The sequence below is a fragment of the Sebastes umbrosus genome, chromosome 20 (assembly GCF_015220745.1).
Source record: "Sebastes umbrosus isolate fSebUmb1 chromosome 20, fSebUmb1.pri, whole genome shotgun sequence".
Taxonomy (NCBI): domain Eukaryota; kingdom Metazoa; phylum Chordata; class Actinopteri; order Perciformes; family Sebastidae; genus Sebastes; species Sebastes umbrosus.
Window position 1 is genome coordinate 10,597,340 of NC_051288.1, and position 22,929 is coordinate 10,620,268.

At 42.0% G+C, this 22,929-nt stretch overlaps 2 protein-coding genes and 1 long non-coding RNA gene across 5 annotated transcripts in view; 1 reads left to right on the forward strand and 2 right to left on the reverse strand.

Annotated features, from left to right (window-relative positions):
• Positions 1-12,127, reverse strand: fam20a (FAM20A golgi associated secretory pathway pseudokinase). The gene is made up of 11 exons (XM_037755655.1): positions 11,717-12,127; positions 9,853-10,046; positions 9,564-9,614; positions 7,891-7,969; positions 7,537-7,629; positions 4,809-4,924; positions 2,783-2,963; positions 2,059-2,168; positions 1,891-1,972; positions 980-1,039; positions 1-872 (listed from the first exon to the last, which is right to left on the reverse strand). Exons 1-11 carry the CDS (start codon positions 12,088-12,090, stop codon positions 602-604), a joined length of 1,611 nt encoding a protein of 536 aa, XP_037611583.1. The 5' UTR covers positions 12,091-12,127; the 3' UTR covers positions 1-601.
• LOC119479741 overlaps positions 12,080-22,929 on the forward strand; it is a 12,789-nt gene continuing 1,939 nt past the window's right edge. Inside the window, exons 1-3 of the long non-coding RNA XR_005204747.1 lie at positions 12,080-12,211; positions 18,779-18,879; positions 22,465-22,617. This is a non-coding gene — a long non-coding RNA (uncharacterized LOC119479741). The remainder of the gene's footprint in view (positions 12,212-18,778; positions 18,880-22,464; positions 22,618-22,929) is intronic.
• The window catches only part of LOC119479739 (WD repeat-containing protein 49), an 18,119-nt gene continuing 10,780 nt past the window's right edge, over positions 15,591-22,929 (reverse strand). For 2 of the 3 annotated variants that reach the window (XM_037755653.1, XM_037755651.1), the window contains 6 exons: positions 22,708-22,856; positions 22,382-22,593; positions 19,432-19,571; positions 18,784-18,845; positions 18,557-18,665; positions 15,591-15,726 (listed from right to left, as the gene is read on the reverse strand). In XM_037755653.1, coding sequence (XP_037611581.1) covers positions 18,594-18,665; positions 18,784-18,845; positions 19,432-19,571; positions 22,382-22,593; positions 22,708-22,856 — 635 coding nt within the window. In that variant the 3' untranslated portion in view covers positions 15,591-15,726; positions 18,557-18,593. Of the gene's footprint in view, positions 15,727-18,556; positions 18,666-18,783; positions 18,846-19,431; positions 19,572-22,377; positions 22,594-22,707; positions 22,857-22,929 lie in introns of those variants that run through there. The other variant, XM_037755654.1, reaches the window with a different exon arrangement.

The window sequence follows — 22,929 nt, forward strand, 5'->3', positions numbered from 1 at the left end:
TTGCAGGTGATAATTTCTCTTCAAAATAACTTTATTTTATAATTATAACATCACATGGACACATAAATCTTTAATATTCACCACATTAATTCGATAAACAACTGATCCAGTGCATCACAGCTCTCTCTTATGAATATTAATGCTGGTTTTGATGTGTGTGTGACACACGCTTCATGTATCAAAGAAATCTCCTGTAATCCTTGATACGTTTACTATTTTTTTGGTGTTTAATTGTTCCTTAAAAGGTCTTAATTTAAATGCATCAACTCTAAACCTAACCTGATGGTGTAGGTGGACATAAAAAAGTGAGAGCCCTGTCATAAAATGCACCCTTGGGGGAATTTATGACCATGAGAGAAACAAAAGGAAATAAAAGGTACGGCTCCCTCTGTGATAGGAATCTGAGACCAGCAGTGATTCAACCTCCACAATGAGATTACTCAGAAGATTTCAACAGCGTCTTCTTCCATTTATGGCTTCATGTTCCTTAAAACCCATCTGATCCTTGTTTTGCTCACTGCAAACTTCATCTTGAAGTCTTCATGTGGTGCAAATGAGCAGCTATATATACAAAGAGGACCGATGACCCTTTGACCCTGTGTTACCTGACCTTCTCCATCTCTGTGGCGGTCTGAGGTCTCTCTGTGGATTTGACAAAGTCCTTGGCGATCACATCGTCTTCGCCCAGCCTCCGGACACAGCGCTGGACCGCTCGGAGGACCTTCTGTAGCCTGCGGTCCAGCGCCGAGAGGTGGGGCTCTGTCAGGATCGGCTGTAAAGGGTCTCCCTCCAGGGACTCCCTCATCACATCGCTGAGTCTGAACTCTGGTCGGGCCAGGAGCTGGAGCCGAGACAGTGTGGAGCGCTTTATCCTGACGAGAAAGAGAAATTAATTTCCCTCCCAAAACTGCTCATAATGTATGAAATTCAAATGTGAATCCACAAACAAACAAGCTGTTTCCACTGCACTCTTACTTACATGCAGCACTGAGTTAGTGGAGCCAGGATGGACATCTCATCTTGAGAGTGCTTCCCAAACCTGAGCACAAGACGTGACAAGGAAATAAAACCACACTGTAAACAATTGCTGTTAATTTACAGCAGGATTTCAACAGTATTAACCTGTTATTGCTAAAAACAGTGCTTTACTGTTAATACAAAAGAAAACCTGTTAAATTACGCTCATAGGCCGTTTTTTAACTGAACTATAATGTATTCTTAAAAAAACATCACTTTACTGCTGATCAACTGTCTAAAGTATCATCAGTAACAGTTTCATGCAGTATTTTTTTAATTCTGGGACCTGATCTGCACATGTGAGGCTTGTACATTGTACATGATTGTAAAATCAGTGAATTAGCTTTATTGTTCTTCACTCACATGTTGTTATGGTTTTCATTCTGTGCTTGTATAGCCAGCTATAGACAGACATTTTGGGAAAAGTGTCAACAAGTCTATTATAGCCTTTTTCCTAAGTGCCTTTAATTGTATTTAGTGTGACTATTCCTATGTCTGTAACCTGCTAAGGCTATTCATCTAGGCACAAAATAATGTTTATTAAAATGTATGTAAAAAATACAACCTAAATATTGCATTAAAACAAATCAGTAAGATAATGTAAAAGGAAGGTGAAAAACAGCTATATAATTTATCTTTAAACAGTAAATTAACTGTAAAATACTGTGAAATTAATAAAAAAAAACAGTTCAAACTGTATTTTTCATTAACAGTACAAAGCTGTAAATTTGAGCGACAGTATAATAATGTTAATTTTACACTAACATAAAGGCAACCCTGCTGCCACCTCTTATTTTACTGGGAAATTCTGAACAGTGCACAATGGATAATTTCACAATAATTTATAAAGCTCTGTGACATTTTTTGTCTCACCCTCTGGCATTGTCCAAGTGGAGAAGGAACCCTTCGTCCCCAAATTTAGTAAAAATCTCGTAGTGGTGTCTGTCCATGTTGCCTGTAACGTAGGGACAAAAACTTATAGAAAGATTGTTTCTAATGGTAAAAGTTGCTTATGTGTGAATACTGGGTGATGTAACATACTTGTGAGGAAGTCAAAGATGGACATGTCTATGATGTTGAGGAGCCTGTTGCCTGAGTTGTAGGGATACAGCTGCTTTATGGTGTCACAGTAGAACGGATTCACTTCCCACCTTTAAAAAAAAAAAAGAAAGGACATAAATGACATCATGTTCAGAACTGTTTACTGCATTTGGATGTTTTGACCAGATGTTTGAAACAATTTGAGCAACCTAAAATTACCCCTCAGTTCATTTAGATTTTGAGACATTATGATAATGGTGAAACCCGCTCATTAGATTTGTGGAACAAAACAGGAAGAGGCTGCTGTTTGTTTGGTACAAACTGATTTCATGGTACACCAAAATAGTACACGGAGTAGCAAAGAAAGAAAGAAAGGGTAAAATTAAACAAAGCACTCTTCCACCTCTTTTGTCCCTAATTAGAAAAGCCTTTGACCAAAGAGATAAACATCCGACATGATGCATTATCAACAGGATTTATGGGAAATCTGGTCTTTTATTTTATTTTGAATATACTTGAATTTACAATCTGACTGGAGGCCACGAACTGTCTCAACCACAGCTGGATTATAGTCAGTAAAAGACAGTACATTTGTACCATACTGCACCTTTAACCAAACCATTTTGGTGAACATATTTTCAGCAACATCCTTGCTACATCTATTTATATCATAGGACAAAATAAAATGTTATTCTTCCTGAGTGTACAGATGTTGGGGTCTTACTCTTCTCGTCCGGTGAAGGTGTAGGAGCGGATCCAGGGGTTGGGGATAGAGATGCGTGGAGCGATGCTGAGGCCGGGTAAGTAGGCTGACAAGGAGCCCTCCAGCAGGTCGGGGCCCCCGCACACCGCGTACTCCGTCTTACACACGTACAGACACTTGGCAAAGAAACACGTGTTGTTCGCTGTTGGGGAAGCAGCACGAAATGGCGGAATGCAAAATGAGTGTTCATGTTCACATACAATTACATGCCGTTTGATCAACTCTGCCTTTTCCCTCCAACTGAAGAACATCAAACCAGAAACAAAATAACTCTCTGATAGGCTTAAAGGTTCCTACTGATACTGATGCAATGTGTTGTTTTGCAAAGATATTGGAACATACTTTAAATACTGAAGTGTTGTAAAACATCTGATATTGGCATGATATAGAATAAACTGCAAAAATGGTCTTAATATGGTTTCACCCTTGCCAGGCGTAACAACACCTTACATTTATAATTGTTTGGCATACAAATATGAAATGAAACAGGGAGGGGGGAATTGGAAAGCTATACAAAATATTCACTAAGAGCAGCTCCATTATACAAATCTAGAAACGTGTCAAAGATTCCTCCAAAAAATCTATAAAACCCAAACAAACAACACAAGCTACAGGACACATGAAGCGAATAGTTTGACATTTTGGGAACTATGCTTATTCGCCTTCTTGCCGAGAGTTAAAGGTGCTCTATACCAGTGGTTCTCAAACTTTTCTACACCACGTACCACCTCAGAAAATATTAGTAGCACCATTATGACCAGGGGTGGGCAATTATTTTTCCTGGGGGGGGAATCACTCCAAACAGCACATTATTAAGAGCATTACATTATATGCAGGGGTTTTTGAAACGTACAGGACTGACTGTTTTGGGTAGGAATGTTTCCATTAACAAAACTTAACAAAACAGAGAGTCCCCCAGCATGCCAAAATATAAAAACATGCACTGCAGGTCCAAAAAGCCCTTTTTTTCGGGGGCAGGGAGGGTACAAAGTACTGTACTTTGTTATTGTCATCTATAGTGGTCGTTTGCATAAAAACACACGATTCAAATGATTATGATTATTTAAATATTTGCTTTGATTAAAAAAATCTTGGCAAGCTGCTTAGAGCTAGTGTTAGGAAGTTAAACAGGTCAAAATGTTCTCTCTAATATCTATTTTATATTGATGTGAAAACATCTCCTTTAAACAACTGTATTTATTCAAGTTTCTCACCAAAAACTACATTTTATGAGATTACATTTGAACACATCATGCTAACATTGTAATTTACCTTCGCCCAATAGTAATCTTTCCTGAGCCGACTTTGAACACCTCATAACAATAACTCAATGGCACCTCCGTTAACGTTCGTATCTCCGGTATTTAGCCAGTCAGGACTGTGCTGCCCACCAGCTGCTAACAGCTAACGTTACTAACTCTCCTCCTGCTGATTTCAACACAGATTTTTTGTTCACAGTGTCCCATAGTTTGAGAACCACTGCTGTATACGATATTCGGAGCATTAACATAGCAGCAAACGACTTTTTGCTATGTAAAGATATAGAGGAGTAATGTCTATCTGAGCCTGAAAATTAAGTCACTCTCCCTCTGTGTGTGTTGCATTCAGAGCTTCTCTTTGCTTTGTTGACATAGCCAGGCAGGCTAAGTGTGCCTTTTAGTGCATGTTTGTGCATGTGAGTGTGCCCCACTGGCTAGCTCACGGCCACCACTCTGCACTGCTCTTATACAGCGGTTACAGCTGATAACGCTCTGTTTCATCCATGCAAAAAAACAAAACATCAAAATGTCAAGTTGTATGTTGTTACCCTATGTAAGACCATGATTTATCATGTTTCCCCCTGCTTCCAGTCTTTATGCTATTTTAAGCTAAGTGGAAGTTAACTGGCTTCATACTTGTAGTGTACAGACATGTCGAGAGTCTTCTCTTCTCACTCTTGGCAAAAATCTCCAACTATTCGTTTAAAAGAGACCTGCTGGTTCTTTACCTGGCGAGGTGAAGAAGACGGCTCGTAGGTCTTCGTTGTGGGTGACTTGGAGGACTTCTCCTGTGACGTTCACCAGTCTGCCAGCCACCGGCGGGACTCTCCGGAAGTCCAGGACCCTAAAAAAACAAGTAGATGAGATTCAGAAGAAAACTTTAATAGTTTCTTGTGTCAGGAAAAGTTTACAGTTCACACAGTTCATGCTTACATAAATTTAATGTAAATGTAATGTGAACCCTGTCAAGATGATGGTATCCTTATCTCCGTCTTGCCTCGCCTCATTTCACAGGAGCCCGGGGTTCGTTTTCACTGATGCTTATCAATGAATGTAGCCTACTGACAGTCTCCACGCTGTATAATTTAGCTGGCTGTGTTCATACACACCATCAAGAGCTTATACCTCCCCGAGGGCCATATTTCAGTCTTGTCTCGCAAGCAGTAATCAAACAACAATCAGGGTGTGAAGCTGAATGGCTGTTTCTCAGATCGTCTGCGTTCCCCAACTGCTGATTGCTCGCGATGATGATAAGGGTTGGCAGCGAACGCAGACACAACAGAGAGAGACAACACGCTGCCACGGATTAAAAACACACACCGCCATAAATTAAAAATAGGAGAGAGCAGAGAAATCATCTGTTTGTGTTTGATGAGAGAAACTGTTCATGATTCTTACACTTTAAAGACTTTAAAATATGAGCGGATATACTGTCAAATAATAATTATAGTGATTGTTTGAGTTGTTGACGTGGCACTCCTGTTTCATGTGGTGAAGCGATGACTTATCATTGTGTGTGGCTTCTTAATGATACCGTCTAGCGCAGACGACTGTGTTTCAGAGTGAATCACCTCACCTCAGCTAATGTTGTGCAATTAGACTAAGATGTGTGAGTGTGTGGGTTGTGTGTGCTCGTACAGCTATTTTTGTGGGGACCAATTTGAGTTTTAGACCTTCAGAGTGAGGACACTTTTGGAAAGTGAGGACATTTTGGCTGGTTCTCACTTTGGGACCTTCAAGGGCCTGTTAAAGTGTTCAGACGTGGTTTTAAAGTTCAGGTTAGAATTATGTTTAGGTTAGGGTAAAGGTAAGGGCTGGGGTCAGACATTTAGTTGTGATGGTTAAGGTTAGGGTAAGGGGCTAGGGAATGCATTATGCCAATGAGGGTCCTCACAAAGATAGACAAACAAGGTTTTGTCTGTGTGTGTGTGTGTGTGTGTGTGTGTGTGTTATGGTGTTTGCCCATAACCTGTGGTTTATACTCATCAGCTAGTTTGGAAATCATGGGCTGGGCAAACATGTTGCAATCTTTGCGTAGGGTGGGTGGTTTATTTGTCGGCACCTGAAGGCGTAGTTTTAAATCATAACTATTTGTTGAAAAACCATTTAGTTGTTTTTTTTAAATGATTGCATTCTGTTTCTGTTCATCAGTGGTATGCTACTACAAGAAGATTTACAATCTACTTTCATCACTGCTCTTCTAAGACACAATAACGCTAGCGTCAACATGCTAATATGTTCGCAAAGCAGGTATAATGTTTACCATATTCACCATCTTAGTTTAGGGTATATTAGCCAGTGCCTGAATGGGACCAACAAAAGGTGCCAGTACCTTAATTCAGCAGTTGCATGACATAATCATTGCATGTGTGTCTTGGATATATTTATATCTATACGTATATCTTGGTAATATAGCCCACTTCAAATGTATTTTTGTATGCATTTCATTACATACAATAGGCCTACATACGAAATACATTTCGACATAAACGCTTTTTATGTAGCTATTGATACAAATCAAATTGTACACAAATATAATATTGCATATACAGTATGCTACAATTATAAACAAACCAACTTAAAATATGATATCTGTTGGCCTACAGATGAAATTGGATAATGAGAAGGAATACCAAAGGAATTTTCAGCATTGTTCAGCACAACATTAAGCTATATGTTTACACAGAGACAAAGCTACGCAGGTTTTTAGGGGTACGCAATAAGAAGTTAAGGTACTCGTGGACAAAAACCTGAGGTACCCGCCCATTTCAGGCACTGTAATTAGCACTAAACACGAAGAACAGCTAAGGATGATGGGAATGTCATTAGTTTTGCAGGGATTTAAACCTCATTGTGGCGCTAAAGGAAAAGTCAGGGGATCCACAAAGTCAGTAGGATTCATCCTCTGAGGACAATGAATGTCATGGCAATTCATCCAATAGTTGTTGAGATATTTCATTCTGGATCAAAGTGCTGGACCGACTTATTGTGCCATCCCTACAGCCATGCTGCTGGGGGGAAATCAAAAGTTTAATGTATAAAATTTGATGATAAAGCTTTTTATGTGCTTCTGAATTGGTCCTAATTTAAAATATAGGTATGTTACACTGCTGTTCACAATTATTTAACAGCACTGGGAGCCATTAATAACTAATTTTTACTTGCTTCTTTACTTCCTGTTTTTACTTTTACATTTGCGTCACGTATTGTCCGTTTAAAATAAAGAGCCCAAAGAAAAACATTTGTTGCACTTCAGTATGCGCCAGAGCCATAACTAGGGCCAATAAAATGACAGATGTGCAACAAAAACTAAAATTACCCCCAAGCACCACTGCGGCATGAATTCCCTCAGAGACCTCTTAAAATACACTGAGTGTAACAGAGATGGTAGTAAAACAGGAAGAACAATGAAGTGATAATGAGCATTATGAGTGAGGAGGAGGAGGGGGGCTGCACCTGTCCAGGTGAAAGGCTGCAATCTCTGCATTGTGTCTCTGGAAATCAACAAAGTAGAAGAAGTCTTCTGGAGTCTCCTCGTCCCTCTGCTGCCTGACACACACACACAAGACGTACATAGTGATCAAGCTGCCAGTGAGTATATAATCAACACGACAAATACTATCATCTTCACAAATACTAGATGATTTAGCCTGGCGTAAATTAACATAGGACATGACGTGAGATAATGCACTGTTATATACGGATTGCAGTACCACAGAGCTATACTTCACCTAACACTTCACCTTCACTGACCTAAAATCCATTGATGTTGTTTGATATAGACCAGTCAAATGTGGATTCAGTCCTCACCTCATTGGTTTGAACATGGCTTTGGCGAAGTTTTGCATCTTCAGAGCCAGTTTCAGGTGATGTCCGCTTGGCTTCACAACTAGAGCGGAGAGACAGGAAGAGAAAGAAACATTACCTTTACATTAAGTATAATCTTGAATGTCAGCTTGACGAAAGGAGACGCTGAGCACCAGGTAACTGAGTCAGTACATGAGCTGACGTGTCGCTTTTATACATCGTGCGGGTTTCTCCTCGCGGCAAACAGACATTATCAAAGCTCCTCAAAGTTCTCCATTTTCTCCACCCATCGCCGTCAGTGTAGTTCGAACAATTTCGATGTGTGCAGACAGGCGAAAACATGCCGCACGGAAGCCCCACGAAGAGCCGTGTCTGATGGTATGACGTTACTCACTGTTATGACGTCATCGAATCATAAATCACGAGTGAGAGCAGTGCAGAGCGGCGGCCGCGAGCTAGCCAGTGGGGCACGCTCACATGCACGTACGGCCGGCCCGGCTATGTCAACAAAGCATAGAGAAGCTTGGATTACAACACACACAGAGGGAGAGCAACTTCATTCTCTGCTCAGGTAGACATTACTTCTCTATATCTTTACATAGCAAATAGTTGTTTGCTGCTATATTAATGCTCTGGTTATCGTATAGAGCACCTGAGGCCAGTTCAAACTGAAACACTTTCTAGATCTACCAGTTCGGTGAGTAATTGGGGGGTTGGTCACACAGCTTGCATTCCTCTCTCTCTCTGTCTGGCTGTATATTATGTCACAGCAGTAGGTCAGACTAACCACAAACACACCTTCCCCCTGCTGCGCTCTGTGTAACTCCAGGCTATTAATAGTTAACAATCATATAAGATTCACAATCACTACTTTTTTGTCTGGAAATGAATCAAACAGGACCAAACTGGCGTAAACAGCCTCCCTGGCCGATGGACTCTGTCGCTCTCTGGTTACTGAAAGTCTTTTGAGGTTAAATTTAAATAGAAGGGATGATTTGTTTTGTTGCATTTCTTCTTGGCAGTGAATGATGTTTGTGTGGTCGGCCACTTCACTGTGCTGGTGAGGCACAGACAGGACAAAAAGCAGTATATACAAAAATATGTGTAAGTCTGAAATACTCTTTTCACCATCCATATTTGTTTTAATGTTCCTATTTCTACATGAAAAAATATCCAAACAACTGGCTGCATGACTGCTCCATCCGGCATATACTGTATGATCATTTTTGTTACAACAACATCTATTAAAAGTAGCTTTTTCCATTAATTATCCATCCATACATTTGCAGCTTTGGCTTGCATGCTGCTCAGTAGTTCAGTAAGAGATAACAGCGTAGGTGGCGGCTGGTGTGTAGGTTGAAGCCTGGAAACATTGGCTTCCCTCACAGCACGCAGACATCAAACATTTACTGTAATTAAGAGCTCTGCCTCTGAACACAAACGCATGCCTGCTTTTTTTTTGCCCCAGAGCAAGTGTCTTACACAGACAGACAAATCTGGATTTTGATACCAAATGAAAACAGAATCCTCGCTATCACAAAGGCGGCAGTGTGTTTGCCTCTGACGGTACCGCCGAGCACAGAGAGAAACAAAAAGAGTGAAACAACGGGTCTAGTCAGAGATCGAATACAAAGAAGAACAAAACCCAAACAGATATAGAAGCCTTGTTGACTAACCTTGGGTGCAATCACATGCTCCTTTTAGGGCCTTCTCATCTTGAGTGTAATCTGTAAGAGATAAAGGTTTGTTAGCTCATAATTTAGCATTAAAAGTGTTACATATTAGTATCAATAATTCATCACCACAAGGATTTGGACACATAGCCAGAATATTAGCATCCCTAACAGCCTCTATAGTCCAGCGTCTGCTACGCCAGAAAACTGCTCTTTTACTTTATGGCACAAAACAGGAAGTAAAACCAAATGGTGGCTACATACAGATGATACAGATCTATCCATCCATCACCTGAGCTGACGACCGTCATGCTCTGCATGTCCTTGAGGAGTTGTGGGACAGCGGGGTCATCGCGGGAGTACAAAGCATAGCGGCTTATTCCCAGGTGGAACTTCAGCCAGCTTGCGTCGGGGTCAAAGGTCACCTCATGTTCAGTCACACTGACGTTGGATATAGCCGCTGCCTCGCTGTAAAGCTTCATATGTCTGAGGAGTAAGAAGCGGCCCAGAGGTTAACTGTAGGAAATAAATGTGATAAGGGATATGTGTTTTCATACATATTCTTGCTACAGAATGCAGAGGGGTTGTGAATGGCATGTTACATAAACACCAATGAGGTAGCTGACTAAAAGAGGGTTCTCGCTCTGCTCTTGCTTAACCTGGATTGCCAAGCTTTAAAACAAATCCACGGCTTGGGAATCACTTCTTACAACATTTTGTAACGGCGGTATTTTATTTTGGCGAGACCGCAAATTTGGAGCGGTACATAGTGCCAGAAATCCAGGCACAGGTTTTCTTAGCAGCAGCAGCAGCAGCTCTTACAAGGATGTGTTTGAAATGACAGAGGATATGAGAACTACACGGGGATACAGGCATTTATTGAGTTTATTATTATACACACTCTGTTTTATAACTTCTTTTATTTGCCCATTTCCCCCTGTAGCCCTATTTTGCATTCACGTATAGAATTTTATTAGTTGTCTTATGGGCTCTGTTGTTTTTTAACAGCAGTTGTAACAACATTTTGAATTTCCACAGCCTCTGCTCCTCTCAAATTCTGAGCAACAATAATCTGAGACCAAAACAAATAAGTCTGTGGTGAGACAGCGGCACCACACTGCCAGAGCTGACCGCACTGAGTGGGACGACGGTCATCTCCCAACCCAAACAAACTCCATCACAGGCTGCATAGAGTGCAGAGATAATGCTAAAGCGAAGGGCTATAAATATGAGCCATCAGTCAGCCAGCGAGCAACAAGTGACAGATTAAGGTAATCAGGACAATGGACAAGTGCAGACCACAGAGTGTTGTCACACGCAGGATAGCAAAGAGGAAGTGGACTATTTCAGTGGTGATTTCTTAACAGTTGACCAGGACATTTATTTTAAACTCGTTTCCTTTTTCAGCATGAAACCTGTTCTCATTGTTCATATCAGTAGTCAAAAAGGTGTGTTTGTTGCAGTGTTGAGATGCTGTTGCAAGATTTTGCAACTCTTAAAACAAGCCTTTGGGCTATCCATTGTTTTTGTGCACATTCATAAAAGGCACCAGGGAGAGAGAGGAGATCCATTGCTCGTATTTCTTCTTATTTTTCCACCGTGAGAGCCCAAAATCTGTATCTCTCGGAGGGAGTGCACTGCGTCGGGATAGACAGACAGCCTCACAAGCCAAGACGGCTCCCACAGATTAAAAATGGGCTTTGGCGGTTTTAAATCCTTGTTTACCTTAAAAGAGAGCGTGCCAGACGCGAGCTCTCAGCGTGACATGTTTGTGAGGGTTTTCCGCCACCAGCCCCGCTCGACATTGGACTTTTGTGACGCACATGACTTGTCTACACATCCTGATGTTGGTTCTGTGGGTGTACATCTGTTATCATGAGCACATGCACAAGTGTGTTTGTGTGCGTGGATGTGTGTTTGCGTGGTGGGTTTGGCCGTGGTGTCGGCGACCTTGCCTGCCCCGTGACCACAGTCAAGCCCTAACGCGCCCTTTCGCTGTGAGATCTGTCAGCCAACATGCTCCTCTTTCACAATACAGTTGAGTAACAGAAGCCATGTTTAGATCATTGTTAACCATTGCAAAATCATTTGCACTGTGGACAAAAGAAGCAATGTCTAAAATGTGAAAAATCAAGACAATGACACCAGAAACTGACCTTTCCCAGCGTGACACCTTCCTCTTGTAGTACTCCATCAGCTGCTCCACCTGCAGCAGCCTCTCCTCCAGCCCAAGCGCCGGAGTCTGGATGTTGTACAGAGGGTGAGCAAACAGCCTCCCCAGCTTTGAGCCCCAATCAGTGGGTTCAGGTGTGGTACCATCCAAGGGTGCCGCAGAAGTCCAGTTGGAGAGCTGCGGGGTGGCGAGACCCCCGTGCCTGGGAAGAGTGAGGTTGTTGTCACCACATGGGAAGCAAAAGTGTCCCGACCTTTGCCCCACACGCCGCAGCTTTGGCAGGAGGATGAAGTAGAGGTCGGCGGAGAAGATGGCTGTGAGGGTCGCGGCTAAGAAGAGACGGTCTCTCCTCATCATTGAAACAAGAGAGGAAGGAGAAAGCTAAAGGAAGTCCTGACTGTATGTGCTGCTCCAGAGAGTGCGAGGCATCACTTGTAGGCTGCTGCCTCCAGTCTCCCACACAGTCAGCCAGGCAGAGGTTGGTCCAAGTCTGTCTCTTTCTCTTTTCTATCTGTGTGTGCTTCAGTCTGTTTCTTCCAGCCTCTTCTTCTCCTCCTCTTCCTCCTCTTCCTCCTCCTCCTCCTCCTCCTCCTCCTCCTCCCTTGGCAGCGACTGAAGAAAGAGCCGAGCCGAGAGCGAGCATGTGTTTGCAACAGTCACTGACAGTTTGGCTGCTTCCAGGGACCTGCTGCTCTGAGGAATGAGAGAGCGAGAGAGAGAGTGTGTGTAGGTATGTACACAAGCATCAAGTGACAGGTAAGTAGATTGAGAGTGCAATGAGGGCGTTGAAAACACACTCTGAAGAAGCAGAAGTCCTTGAGAGCAGGAAAGGGGTGGAGACAGTGGACTTCTTCTTGTCACAGCAGATCTGAATGAAACCACGTCCAGCTGGCGAAACCACTCTGATGCAATGCATGTGTGTGTATACAGCTGCAGGTCCAAGTCCAGTTTTCATTCAAGCTTGTGTGTGTGTGTGTGTGTGTGTAAGTTGGCTGCCTTCCTCCCCAATTTTCTGGCAGGGGGGATTGTGAGTGTGTAGAATTACAGGTGTAAAAGTGTGTGTGACTTGCCTCGACATCCAGAGAAGGTGTGAGAGACGAGATTCCCTTCCCTCTGTCATCTTCCAGTCTCCTCCTCATCGAGTAAATTCCACTTTCACTCCTCCTTCATCTCAAATCTTCTCTCCTCCTCCCATGCTTCAAACTTTCATCCTCATTGCTCTCTCTCTGCTGTCTTTTCTACCTCTCTCCTTCCCTCTCTTTTTCCCTCTCTCGTCTCTTTCGCCACAGACCTCCAGTCTGTTTCGCTCCAGGCAAAAAATTCCCAGCTGCACTTTCCTTCCTGTTGCAGTTTTCCCACACATGAATCCCTCGCTTTTCTCCCTGTCACGCTGATCTACGGAGAGAGACGCAAGTTCAGAAAAAAGGCAGTTGCTGGGTTCTTGCACAACTTCAAATGAGGAAACACGCAAGGGAAAAAAATCTCCCCTCGTTCACAGGCCACCTTTTCTTTTACTCTCTCGCTCTCTGATTCCTGCGAAAACATACAGTGTATAAATTACGAACGCTGCTTGTTGCCCCCTCTAAAAGCCATTTACACTGAAGCAATGAAGATCTCACAGGGCATTTCCCAGCCTGCATCTGCGCTGTTGTTACTGTGGTATTTTAGAACATCTGTCGTCTGTTTGGGTGTGTGTGTGTGTGTGTGTGTGTGTGTAAGTCTGGCAAAATTACGCATGAGTGTCTGGGAGTTGTTCTCCAGGGTGTTTTACTCTCTCTGAAGAGAGCTAACAGGCTGAGAGGAGTCTTTGCTGATGTTGGAAATTAGTGAAAGGAATCTTTAACCTGCCATTTAGCCAGATTGTAAAAGAGCTCCTGTTTTGCCTCCACACACACACACACACACACACACACAAGCTAAGTGGGTGACTGCCTCCTATAAGATTTTTCGAAGAACACAGCTACAAAAACAAAAAGAGACGCTGCTGTTGTTGTCTTGACCCAAATGCATGATGTAAAAAATATCTGCTTTTAGACCAGCAGAAGCCACATTTTTCACAGCTCAATGAGCTTTCTATTTTCTGTCGGTTGTACGTCTCTTGAAACTGACTTTTAAGGCAAAAAAATCCCACAATTAAAGGTCCCACTGTCTCACGGATAACAAACTGACAAATGTATGAATGTGTTATTTCGTTTTTATTTCGCTGTACAAAAACAAGGTAATGTAATTTTGGTTGAAAATGTAAACACTTAATGTCAAACCATCTGTGCTCATTAGCAGGCAGAAGATGTTTCTGACAACACAACACATTTCAGTAATGCTATGTTGTGTTATAGATGCCTGAGGGGGCAAAAGTGCAGCTCGAGATGACTTGCCCTGTTTGTCCCGGCTGTGTCTGTTTGTATTCATCCCAGAGATACAAACTGCAGAAAGGGCTCTGCGCTCGCTTCCTCCCCCGCTAAAACATCCAGACCGGTGTTTAAAATAACCCGTTTTTTAGGGATGAGCGAGCAGGCACATGCAAAGAAGTTGCGAAATCGAATATGGGAAGAAAACAAGCGAAAATAGGGCATTGAGTCCTGCGTCACCAATTTGTGCAATTCAGCAGACCCGTATGTACAGGGTTGGGTTGTGAGATGGCTTAGATGTCTGTCTGGATGTCTGTCTGGATGACTCAGAGGTCTCAAATATCACATTTCACACTGCTGATAAAAAATACAACAATAAGGGTTTTGTGAAGCCCCCGTCTCACAAATACAACGGGGACATGCATAGCTAAACATTTTGAAGCAGTAGTTCACCATTTTGGGAAATACCGTTAAAGACTGGAAACAGGGAAACAGCTAGCTTTGCTCCGTCACAAGGTAACAAAATGTTATGTGCCGGACTATTTCTTGGATGGGGGCTGTAACTTCCTGGGGTCTTCGCTGGTTGCCTGGCAACAAGACTCCAGGAAGTGACTGTGCCGCCCAGCCAAGAAATAGCACAGAGCACTAAGTATGAACAAATATTGCAAAGAAGTGAAAGTCAATTATTCATTCGATTGCAACATCAGCGCCCAGCAGCAAAGCTACGCTTCCGCCATTTTGGACTGAAAGCTACTACTGGACGCCAGTGAAAAAACGTCCGCCTAAAAAGTGCCGTAAAACAAAGTAAAACAAAATGATTTCTCTTCTATTGTCATATTGAACAATAGAATATCATAAATATAATAAGCATTTCAGTCCAAAATGGCGGCTGTTGTCGAAAAAACACCAGAGTTTCGTCTCTTTGCTTAAAGTTAGCATAAAGACTGGAAGCAGGGGGAAACTTGACGAGTTGTGATTTTAAGGGGTTTATGTGCCAGGCCAAGAAGGAGTAGCTCCTACAGCATATAACCCCATGTCATTTTTACACTTCCGTAGATATAATATGTTAATTAGTTGGTTTTAGAGGTGATGGAAGGCAGAATTTTTACCTTTGGATAGAGCCATGATAAGCGTTTCCAGACTTTACGCCAAACTAAGCTGAGCTTAACAACTGCTGGCGGTATCTCATATTTTGTGTACAAACATGAGAGTGATCTAACTCATCTAACTCTTAGGGTATAATGTCAAAACTATTCCTTTAGAGAAGAAGAGATGAGTAAGAGATGGACCAAACATCAGGAAATGTGAGCAGTGTTTGAAATGAATGAAAAAGAATAATAAAATAGCTGAAAGCAATGTGGTGCAGTGTGTATCACGGGCTGTTTTGAACGGGAAAATACTGCCAGCACAGTGTTCATATGACATATTTAAACAGACATATTCAATATGCGGTTTCAAGACGGCTTCATGAAAAACAGGAAGGCAGAAAACCAGCATTCATGTCTGCATCTTCGTTTTATATCAGACTGGACAGGTGGAGAGCTCACTTTTCCTTCCAGATGCTGTGAGCTGAGCCTTTTGCTGTTAGTCAAACTCTGATACCACGCCCAGGGGATTGTGGGTAAATCCTCAGTGGAGGCATCTCCTGGAAAAAGAGGAAAAAAGAGGAAAATGAAGAACAGACTTTTCAGCTTCAGGTTCAGGAAACTATTTTCATGAAGATGGAGCAGAGTTCACAGAGCAGCATCATCGAGGCATTTCTGACATTCTTCCTTTAACAAACATCTAAAAGCATTCAGATGAATTGATAGAAGTCTCTTTAACTTCCTTTGTGACCTCTCAGCGGTCAGTCTACATAAATTGGCAGCTACAGGAATATCAAGGCCACATATGCACAGTGTGGCAGCACAACACACAATAAAAAAGAGACGAGGTCACAGCGAGCAGAAGTAAACAGAGAGAGGATGAAGAGGCTCAACAGAGGGAGAGATTAGCAGAAAGATTTAGAGAAAAGGAGGAGGTGGGGAAGACATGCATGCAAACACTCAAATGAAAGAAATGTTCCCATCAGATGTATCTAAAATAGAATGGCAGTATTCCTCTATTTCTTCTTTTATCCGCCTTTCATTATCCCTTCCCATCAATTTCGTTTTTTCTGGACAACTTCAGCCTGAGCGTGGAGCGCTACAGCCACAGCCGGGACGAAGGGAAGTGGAACTGCGCCCTCACATTCCTCCAGAAATGATCAAGCCTTTTATAGTCGCGTGTGCTGACCAGTGTTTTTCATGCTGGCCGCTATTGGATGTCCACAAACCTAGACAATAAACACTCCCGCTATAGAATATTTACATTGAAAACTAAAATGGCACTGTTATTACAGCAGCAAAGAGCAGTGTAACTTTTGCTGATCAGCAGCCACTTCAAGTCCCAATAACAGTATATGGTAAAATGTAAATGATAAAATTCCATAATAACCTTTCAGCATATTGTAATTGAAGTGTTCCGAGAGAAAACTACACTTCTGCACCTCCTCATGGCTCTGTTTGCAGGCATTAAAAAATCTAGCCCGTGACGAGAGACTTTGACCAATCGCAGGTCATTTCAGAGAGGGAGAGCGTTCCTATTGGCTCTGCTCCGGCTGGTGGGCAGTGCTTGGTATTTCCTCAACTGGTCTCAACAAAGCTGCCGGGTCACAATCTTTCTCATTTTACAGCTTAATAGTCCATTACAATATGTTTCTGAAAACATTTGAGGCAAGAAATAGGCATTACAGTAACAGAATATTGATTCATATTTGATCAGCGCTGCCTAGTTTGACCGTTTGGTCGGAGTTCGCGAGTGATGGACTCAGAGACGGCAAGGCTCCAGCGTGGCTCTGATTGGTTGTTTTCATTCCGATCTGTGAAATCTTGCAGATGCCGTTAGGAACACTGGTGGACAAAGAGGCACATGATTTTTTTCAGGTTACCTGTTTCATGCACTACTGTCAAGGCCTATGGAAAGGAGGCTGGGTCACGGGCGGACATGGGTCTTGGGCTATGGGGTATAACACATGCGCAGTGTAACTGAAGCTGCGGTCGTGCGTTGCGATTGGCTCAATTTCGGCGAGTGCAGGCCAGATTTTACTGCGCATGAGTTACACATGCATTGATGATGCGTGACCCAGCCTCCTTTCTATAGGCCTTGACTACTGTCAGGATATAGTGACCGTTTTATAAAAATAACTTTTTTTTAACCATATTTGCTCCATTTCTACCCACTGCAGCTTTAAGTGGCAACACGTATAAAATGTTATTTTAAATAATTCCACAATTTTTGCATTCTTTGTGTGTGTTATGTGCAAGGCAGGGCCAAAGTGCTTGTTGAGTTTGCCCTTCTACCTGTTCTCTCCAGGTGCTAACTACATGATTGGTTTCCACCTGTGCACTCTGGTCATGCTGCCTATAGGAGCTAGCCAATCAACACCCGGGGTTTTCAATAAAAGGCGCCCGCCTTCAGAGTTCACTCTCTTTTGTTTGTGCCTTGCTCTTAGCCTGCCTTAGTTGTGCTGCATTGTTTGAGAAAAAACTTGTTAAAGATATTAGAAAAAGGTCTGTAGTGGGAGGTGGAGGACTATAGGTAAGCTGGGGTACACTTTTCACTCGTGTAGTTATTTTTTTGTCTAGAAACACTAGGTTATTGCTTGGTGCCACGGTTATATTCATTTTTTGATCAGTTAGTTAGGTCTTCTTTTTGTGGTTTTGTTTTATGAGGTAGGAATTAGTTAGGCCTAGTTTTGTTTTTCTTAATTTCTGTTTGTTTGGTATAACCACCATGTTCCATCCTCCCCTACATTTTTGAGAACCTTTGTGATATTTTGAAGTGTTGTATTGAGCAGAAAATAAACCACCCTTTTTTCTTTTCCACTTCAACTTTGACTCCTTGGCCTTCTCTGATTGTCGTGTTGTCTTGTTACCTGTGTTTACACATGAGGGGGTGTAACGCTGAGCTAGCCTGGCTCTGTCCAACAATTCCTACTAAGCAGCACCTCGGGTGTCTACGCTGTTTGCCTAGAAATTTCACAGTGATGAGAAGACGATAAATGCAGTAGTCTGGCACATAACCCCATTTTTTTTTTTTTACAAATTAAACAAGTAGGGGATGATTTCCACTTCCAATCTTTGTGCTAAGCTAATTGGCTGCAGGCTGTAGCTTCATATTAACTGTAAAAACACAAGATCCTCTCATCCAAATGTTGGCAAGAAAGCAAATGAGCACATTTCCCAAAATGTCAAACAATTTAAGTTTGATTAGTTAAATTGCGCAATTTTGGGAATTCTTTTTGAACAACAGAAGTGCAATGAAATTGTTAGAAATGGATGACTTAATTGTTATTACAGTCACTGGACACCAACAAAACTTAAAGATGAGGAATTTATCAAGCAACCTGGAGGAGGAGAGAAGGGAAAGGCCCCAGTAATCAGTGTGAAAGTCACCTGCAGGACCAGAGTCTGATGGTGCGAAAACAGCCAATCAGCAGTGATTGCTGTGGTGGATGTCTTCAAACCGATGCCTCCTGTTGTTACACAAGTCCTCACACAGATACTGACACACACAGATGATGGATGGATGAGCATGCATGGAGGGACGGAAAGAACATAATTGAGATGAGAATGACAAGTGTTTACACTCAACAGCTGCTGATTGTGTGTTTGCAGGTTACCATGGGTTGCTGAGGTTGCTGAGGTTGCTCGTGGACGTTCTCTGCTGGGCTGGCGGGTGAAGCTAAAATGGATGACAGGAGACGACATTAGTTAATGTGAGCGTGTGTACATAACTGGGTCTGCCTGGGTGTGGCTGCAGAGAAAGCACAGCTAATCGCTTATTTTGGCAAGTTCTGGGTAACGGGAGGACAGTGAAAGGAAAGTTTAGGAAAGACACACACACACAAACCTTGAGCATTTGTGCACTTTAATTTTTTTTTTTTTATAATCTGGCTTGTGTCTCTGGAGCAGAACATTGCCCAAATGTTCCCGAGCTGAGCTCCAGACTTCAGAGCAGGAGAATGTGAGGAATGCTCTGACTCTTCTCTTCATAATGTGGTGAAATTGGACATGATTTAATCAGAGTATCAGGTTTAATTACCTTTGAAGGCCGTCCTGGCCTGTACCTTTAAACCCTTTTCTGCAGCAGCAGCTACACACACGTGTAGAGGGATTCTAACGAAAGTGGTAATTACTGGAAAGGACATTCCCAGTGCACTGCCAAAAGTGATTGGAGATGGCCTGGGTCAGGGAAAGGACATTTATGTGTGTGTGTGTGTGTGTGTGTTGACAGCACCTTAAAACACCTGTTTGCACTGAAGGATTACCTTCAGAACAGCATTCCTCCTGTGAAGTTTGACCCCTGTTGGCGGGACCAGGTACTTGACCTTTGACCTCGCTGAGCCCCGGGTCGTCACCTTCAGTCCTCTCCTCCTTTGTGTCTTCTGTCAGTTTCTTTTGTGTCTTCCTACAGTATGGATGTCAGAACCAAAAAGATATTGCTTTTTTTCTGAAGGGAATTGAATTGAGCAAACACAAAAGCTGTTTACTTTAGATTAGACAGGTTTCACAATTTTGTTCATGTCACTGAACTAGACAGGATCAGCGATCCGTCTGCTGGATTACACTTTGTCACAGAGTCTGATATCTGTGCGAGTGTTTGTTGTTAGATTTGATTTAAACCAGAACTCTTAGAACTGTCTCCATTTCTGTGGTGTAGCTGGCCTCCACTGGAGTACTCTGTGTGCTCCTTCTGTGCGTGTGCCTTTTAGGACTGCTTTCTTGAGTAAATTAAAACTGACTTTTTTTTTTTTTTTACTGAAAATTGAAATTTCATTAGCTGTTTAAAAGACATCTGAATGGTTCAAGACTTTTGTGGCAAAATGAAGAGTTTAAAAGGGAATGCTTGGCAGCCTCTCTGTTGAAGACAACATCTTGTGCAATCATGCATATGTGGAATTCTTTGATGCAAATTTGGGATGTTTACACTTGCTAATGCATTATTAAAACATGTGGTAGTATGCAGTGTTTACTGCTTGGCTAAAAACTGCACGATGCATTGCCAAAACAAGGCAAAACGGCCATGCTCGAGGCTCTGTGAGGCTCGGGCGCAGTGCTTTGAGATTAATGCTAATGTCAGGACGCTAACATGCTCACAATGACAATGCTAACATGCTGATGTTGAGCAGGTACAATGTTTACCATGTTCACCATCTTGGTTTACATCTCGGTTTTGGTGTCCCTTAACAAAAATATGTTTATTTAAGTGTGCTACTCCTTTTAAACTTGGAATAAGAGAGTGTACTTTCAGTTTACTTTTTTGTACTTATCAGAGATATACTTAACAAAAGTATACATAAGTATACTTAACTCATATTGACAAGTATACAGAAAAGTCTAGGTATACTTGGCTTATACTGACAAGTATACAGAAACGTCTAAGTATACTTGGCTTATACTGACAAGTATACAGAAAAGTCTAAGTATACTTGGCTTGTACTGACAAGTATACAGAAAAGTCTAAGTATACTTGGCTTATACTGACAAGTATACAGAAAAGTCTAAGTATACTTGGCTTATACTGGCAAGTATACAGAAAAGTCTAAGTATACTTGGCTTATAGGCAGTGGCGGCTGGTGGAAATTTTTCTAGGTAGGGCTGTGTCACATCCAATCAATTTCATCAAACATCCCAGTATGATTTAATGCAAATAGTGAAGGTATCAAAAACACATTACTACTTTGCGGTTAAATAATCAACAATTATTTTATTCCAACAGGAGACACATTAATGTTAATTGACACATTAGTGCATCAATAAGTATAATCCAATAATATACATTATTCTGCATAATGTGTACTTTTGTTTGGTACTTTTTGTATATTAATATGCTAATATTTTTGCACTTTTACTTAAGAAGGATTTTGAATGCAGGACCCTTACTTGTAACAGAGTATTTCTACATGGTAGTATTGCTACTTTTACTGAAGTACAATATCTGAGTACTTCCACCACTGCATGTACTATAATACAATAATAAACATGTAATACAATACTAATGTAATATAACAATATAACACATGTAATAGAAATGTTTACTTAATGTGATGCCACTGTTGACCTTGCTTCGTTTGGTAAACCAATAGTGAGGTAAAGATCAGGGGGAGTAAACATGAAGTGTAATTAGGAATACTGCCGTTAAGTCCTGAAGCTATTCAGAGACCTGAATGTACAGAAACATGGACTAAAGTGCCCTGAGGTGTAGACATAGTAATACTGGTGTTATACTGCTGTTAAGTCCTGAAGCTATTCACCTGAATGTACAGAAACATGGACTCTAGTGCTCTGAGGTGTAGAGATAGTAAACTCCAGCAACACTTCTGCTTCAAAACTCTCTCACCTTACTCAAAAGGCACAACCACAACTCATCCACAGATATTAATACTACATAAAATACAGTTAACAGGTAGTGTCTCTCTACTCCTGCTCGTTTTCTTCCCAATTAAATATGAGTTATACAACACTTATGAAAGAGCTACAGCAGAGACATTGAAATGTTGTCCAGCACTCTGTGGCTGGTCGACCAATCAGAGGCCATGGAGGCAGTGGCAGGTTAGAGAAGTCGACGCAAACATGATTGACTTTTAGACCACAAACTTTTTCTTTCACATGTATACACGCATGTGCTGACTCTCTTTCACTTCACTCTTTCGTCTCTCTTAAATTCAATTATTTCAGAGTGTCCAGAAATACAGTCAAGCACACAGCAAAGGCCTGGGCCAAGCCAGAGTTTATGACCTTTAACCAAACCGAAGTTTCTATTAAAGACTCCGTGGAAACAGCGAGGGAAGTTTCTTTTGGAGGAAGCACTCAACCATGACATATTCCAAATCTATATTAAATTCAGCACAAACCATTCAGTGTTTCTCGTTTGGACATCTCCTGTACTCACTATGTTTTGGCAGAATTTAATGATAAAATCCCCCAAAAAAGGCTGCCATGTTTACACACGTCATCCTCAAAATTTGGACTGTATGATCCAATATGCATGTGTGCAGTCATTTTTAGCATTTATGGCCTCAACCATGGAAGAGTTAGCACACTGAGTGACACACAGAGTCGAGTGGGTTCAGCAAATTAGGAAAAGTAAGCCACCATTGAATTTTTGTTCAACTTTTGGCATGTTGTTTTTTTCCTACTAGATTTTGTGTCATGTATTTAAATATAATTTGGTCATGAGATATACAAGTGTAACAAAGACAAGCTCATGAGTCTCACCTCTGGTACGTAGCTGGCTCACTGATATTCCACATCACTTCCTGACCGAATGAACCCACATGATCTCCGTCCTTTGTCCACAGTCCAGCAGAGCCGTCGGCCGAGGCTGTGAGGACGAACAACCCGTCGGCCACCTCGAGGACGTCCACACTTACTAATGCTCTCTCATGAGCTCTCCAGCTCTGCAGCAGAGGAGGCCGCTCACACACTGGCTGTGTGGAAAAAGAACACCTCAGGTACGTTGGGATATACAGTACAGTACACACTTCTTCACATCTTTTATTCATTCACAGCAGCAGCTCACACACTCAAAGACACACACTCACCTCGTGTTGGATGTCCAGCGCGTAGTGACAGATGTCCCAGATCTGAACCCGGCCTGTTGTGTCTCCAGAGACCAGGATGTTGTTTTGAGGCTGATCTGAGGTCAAGCTCAGCACACGCTCACCTGGCTGCTCTGGAGCATAGAACTGGCCTGGAACCAGAAGGAAAAAACTGATTCGCACAAAATTTTGCAAACATAAAAAAAACAAGTGAAATCTAAATTA

Bases quoted from the DNA above. Each gene is read 5' to 3' on its own strand.
- fam20a (XM_037755655.1), bottom strand. From the start codon at position 12,090: ATGATGAGGAGAGACCGTCTCTTCTTAGCCGCGACCCTCACAGCCATC. The intron at 7,970-9,563 runs GTTAGTCAACAA...TCTCCGCTCTAG, and splicing joins AGCATGTGATTGCACCCAAG to TTGTGAAGCCAAGCGGACAT. The intron at 873-979 runs GTAAGTAAGAGT...CTTTCTCGTCAG, and splicing joins CCACTAACTCAGTGCTGCAT to GATAAAGCGCTCCACACTGT.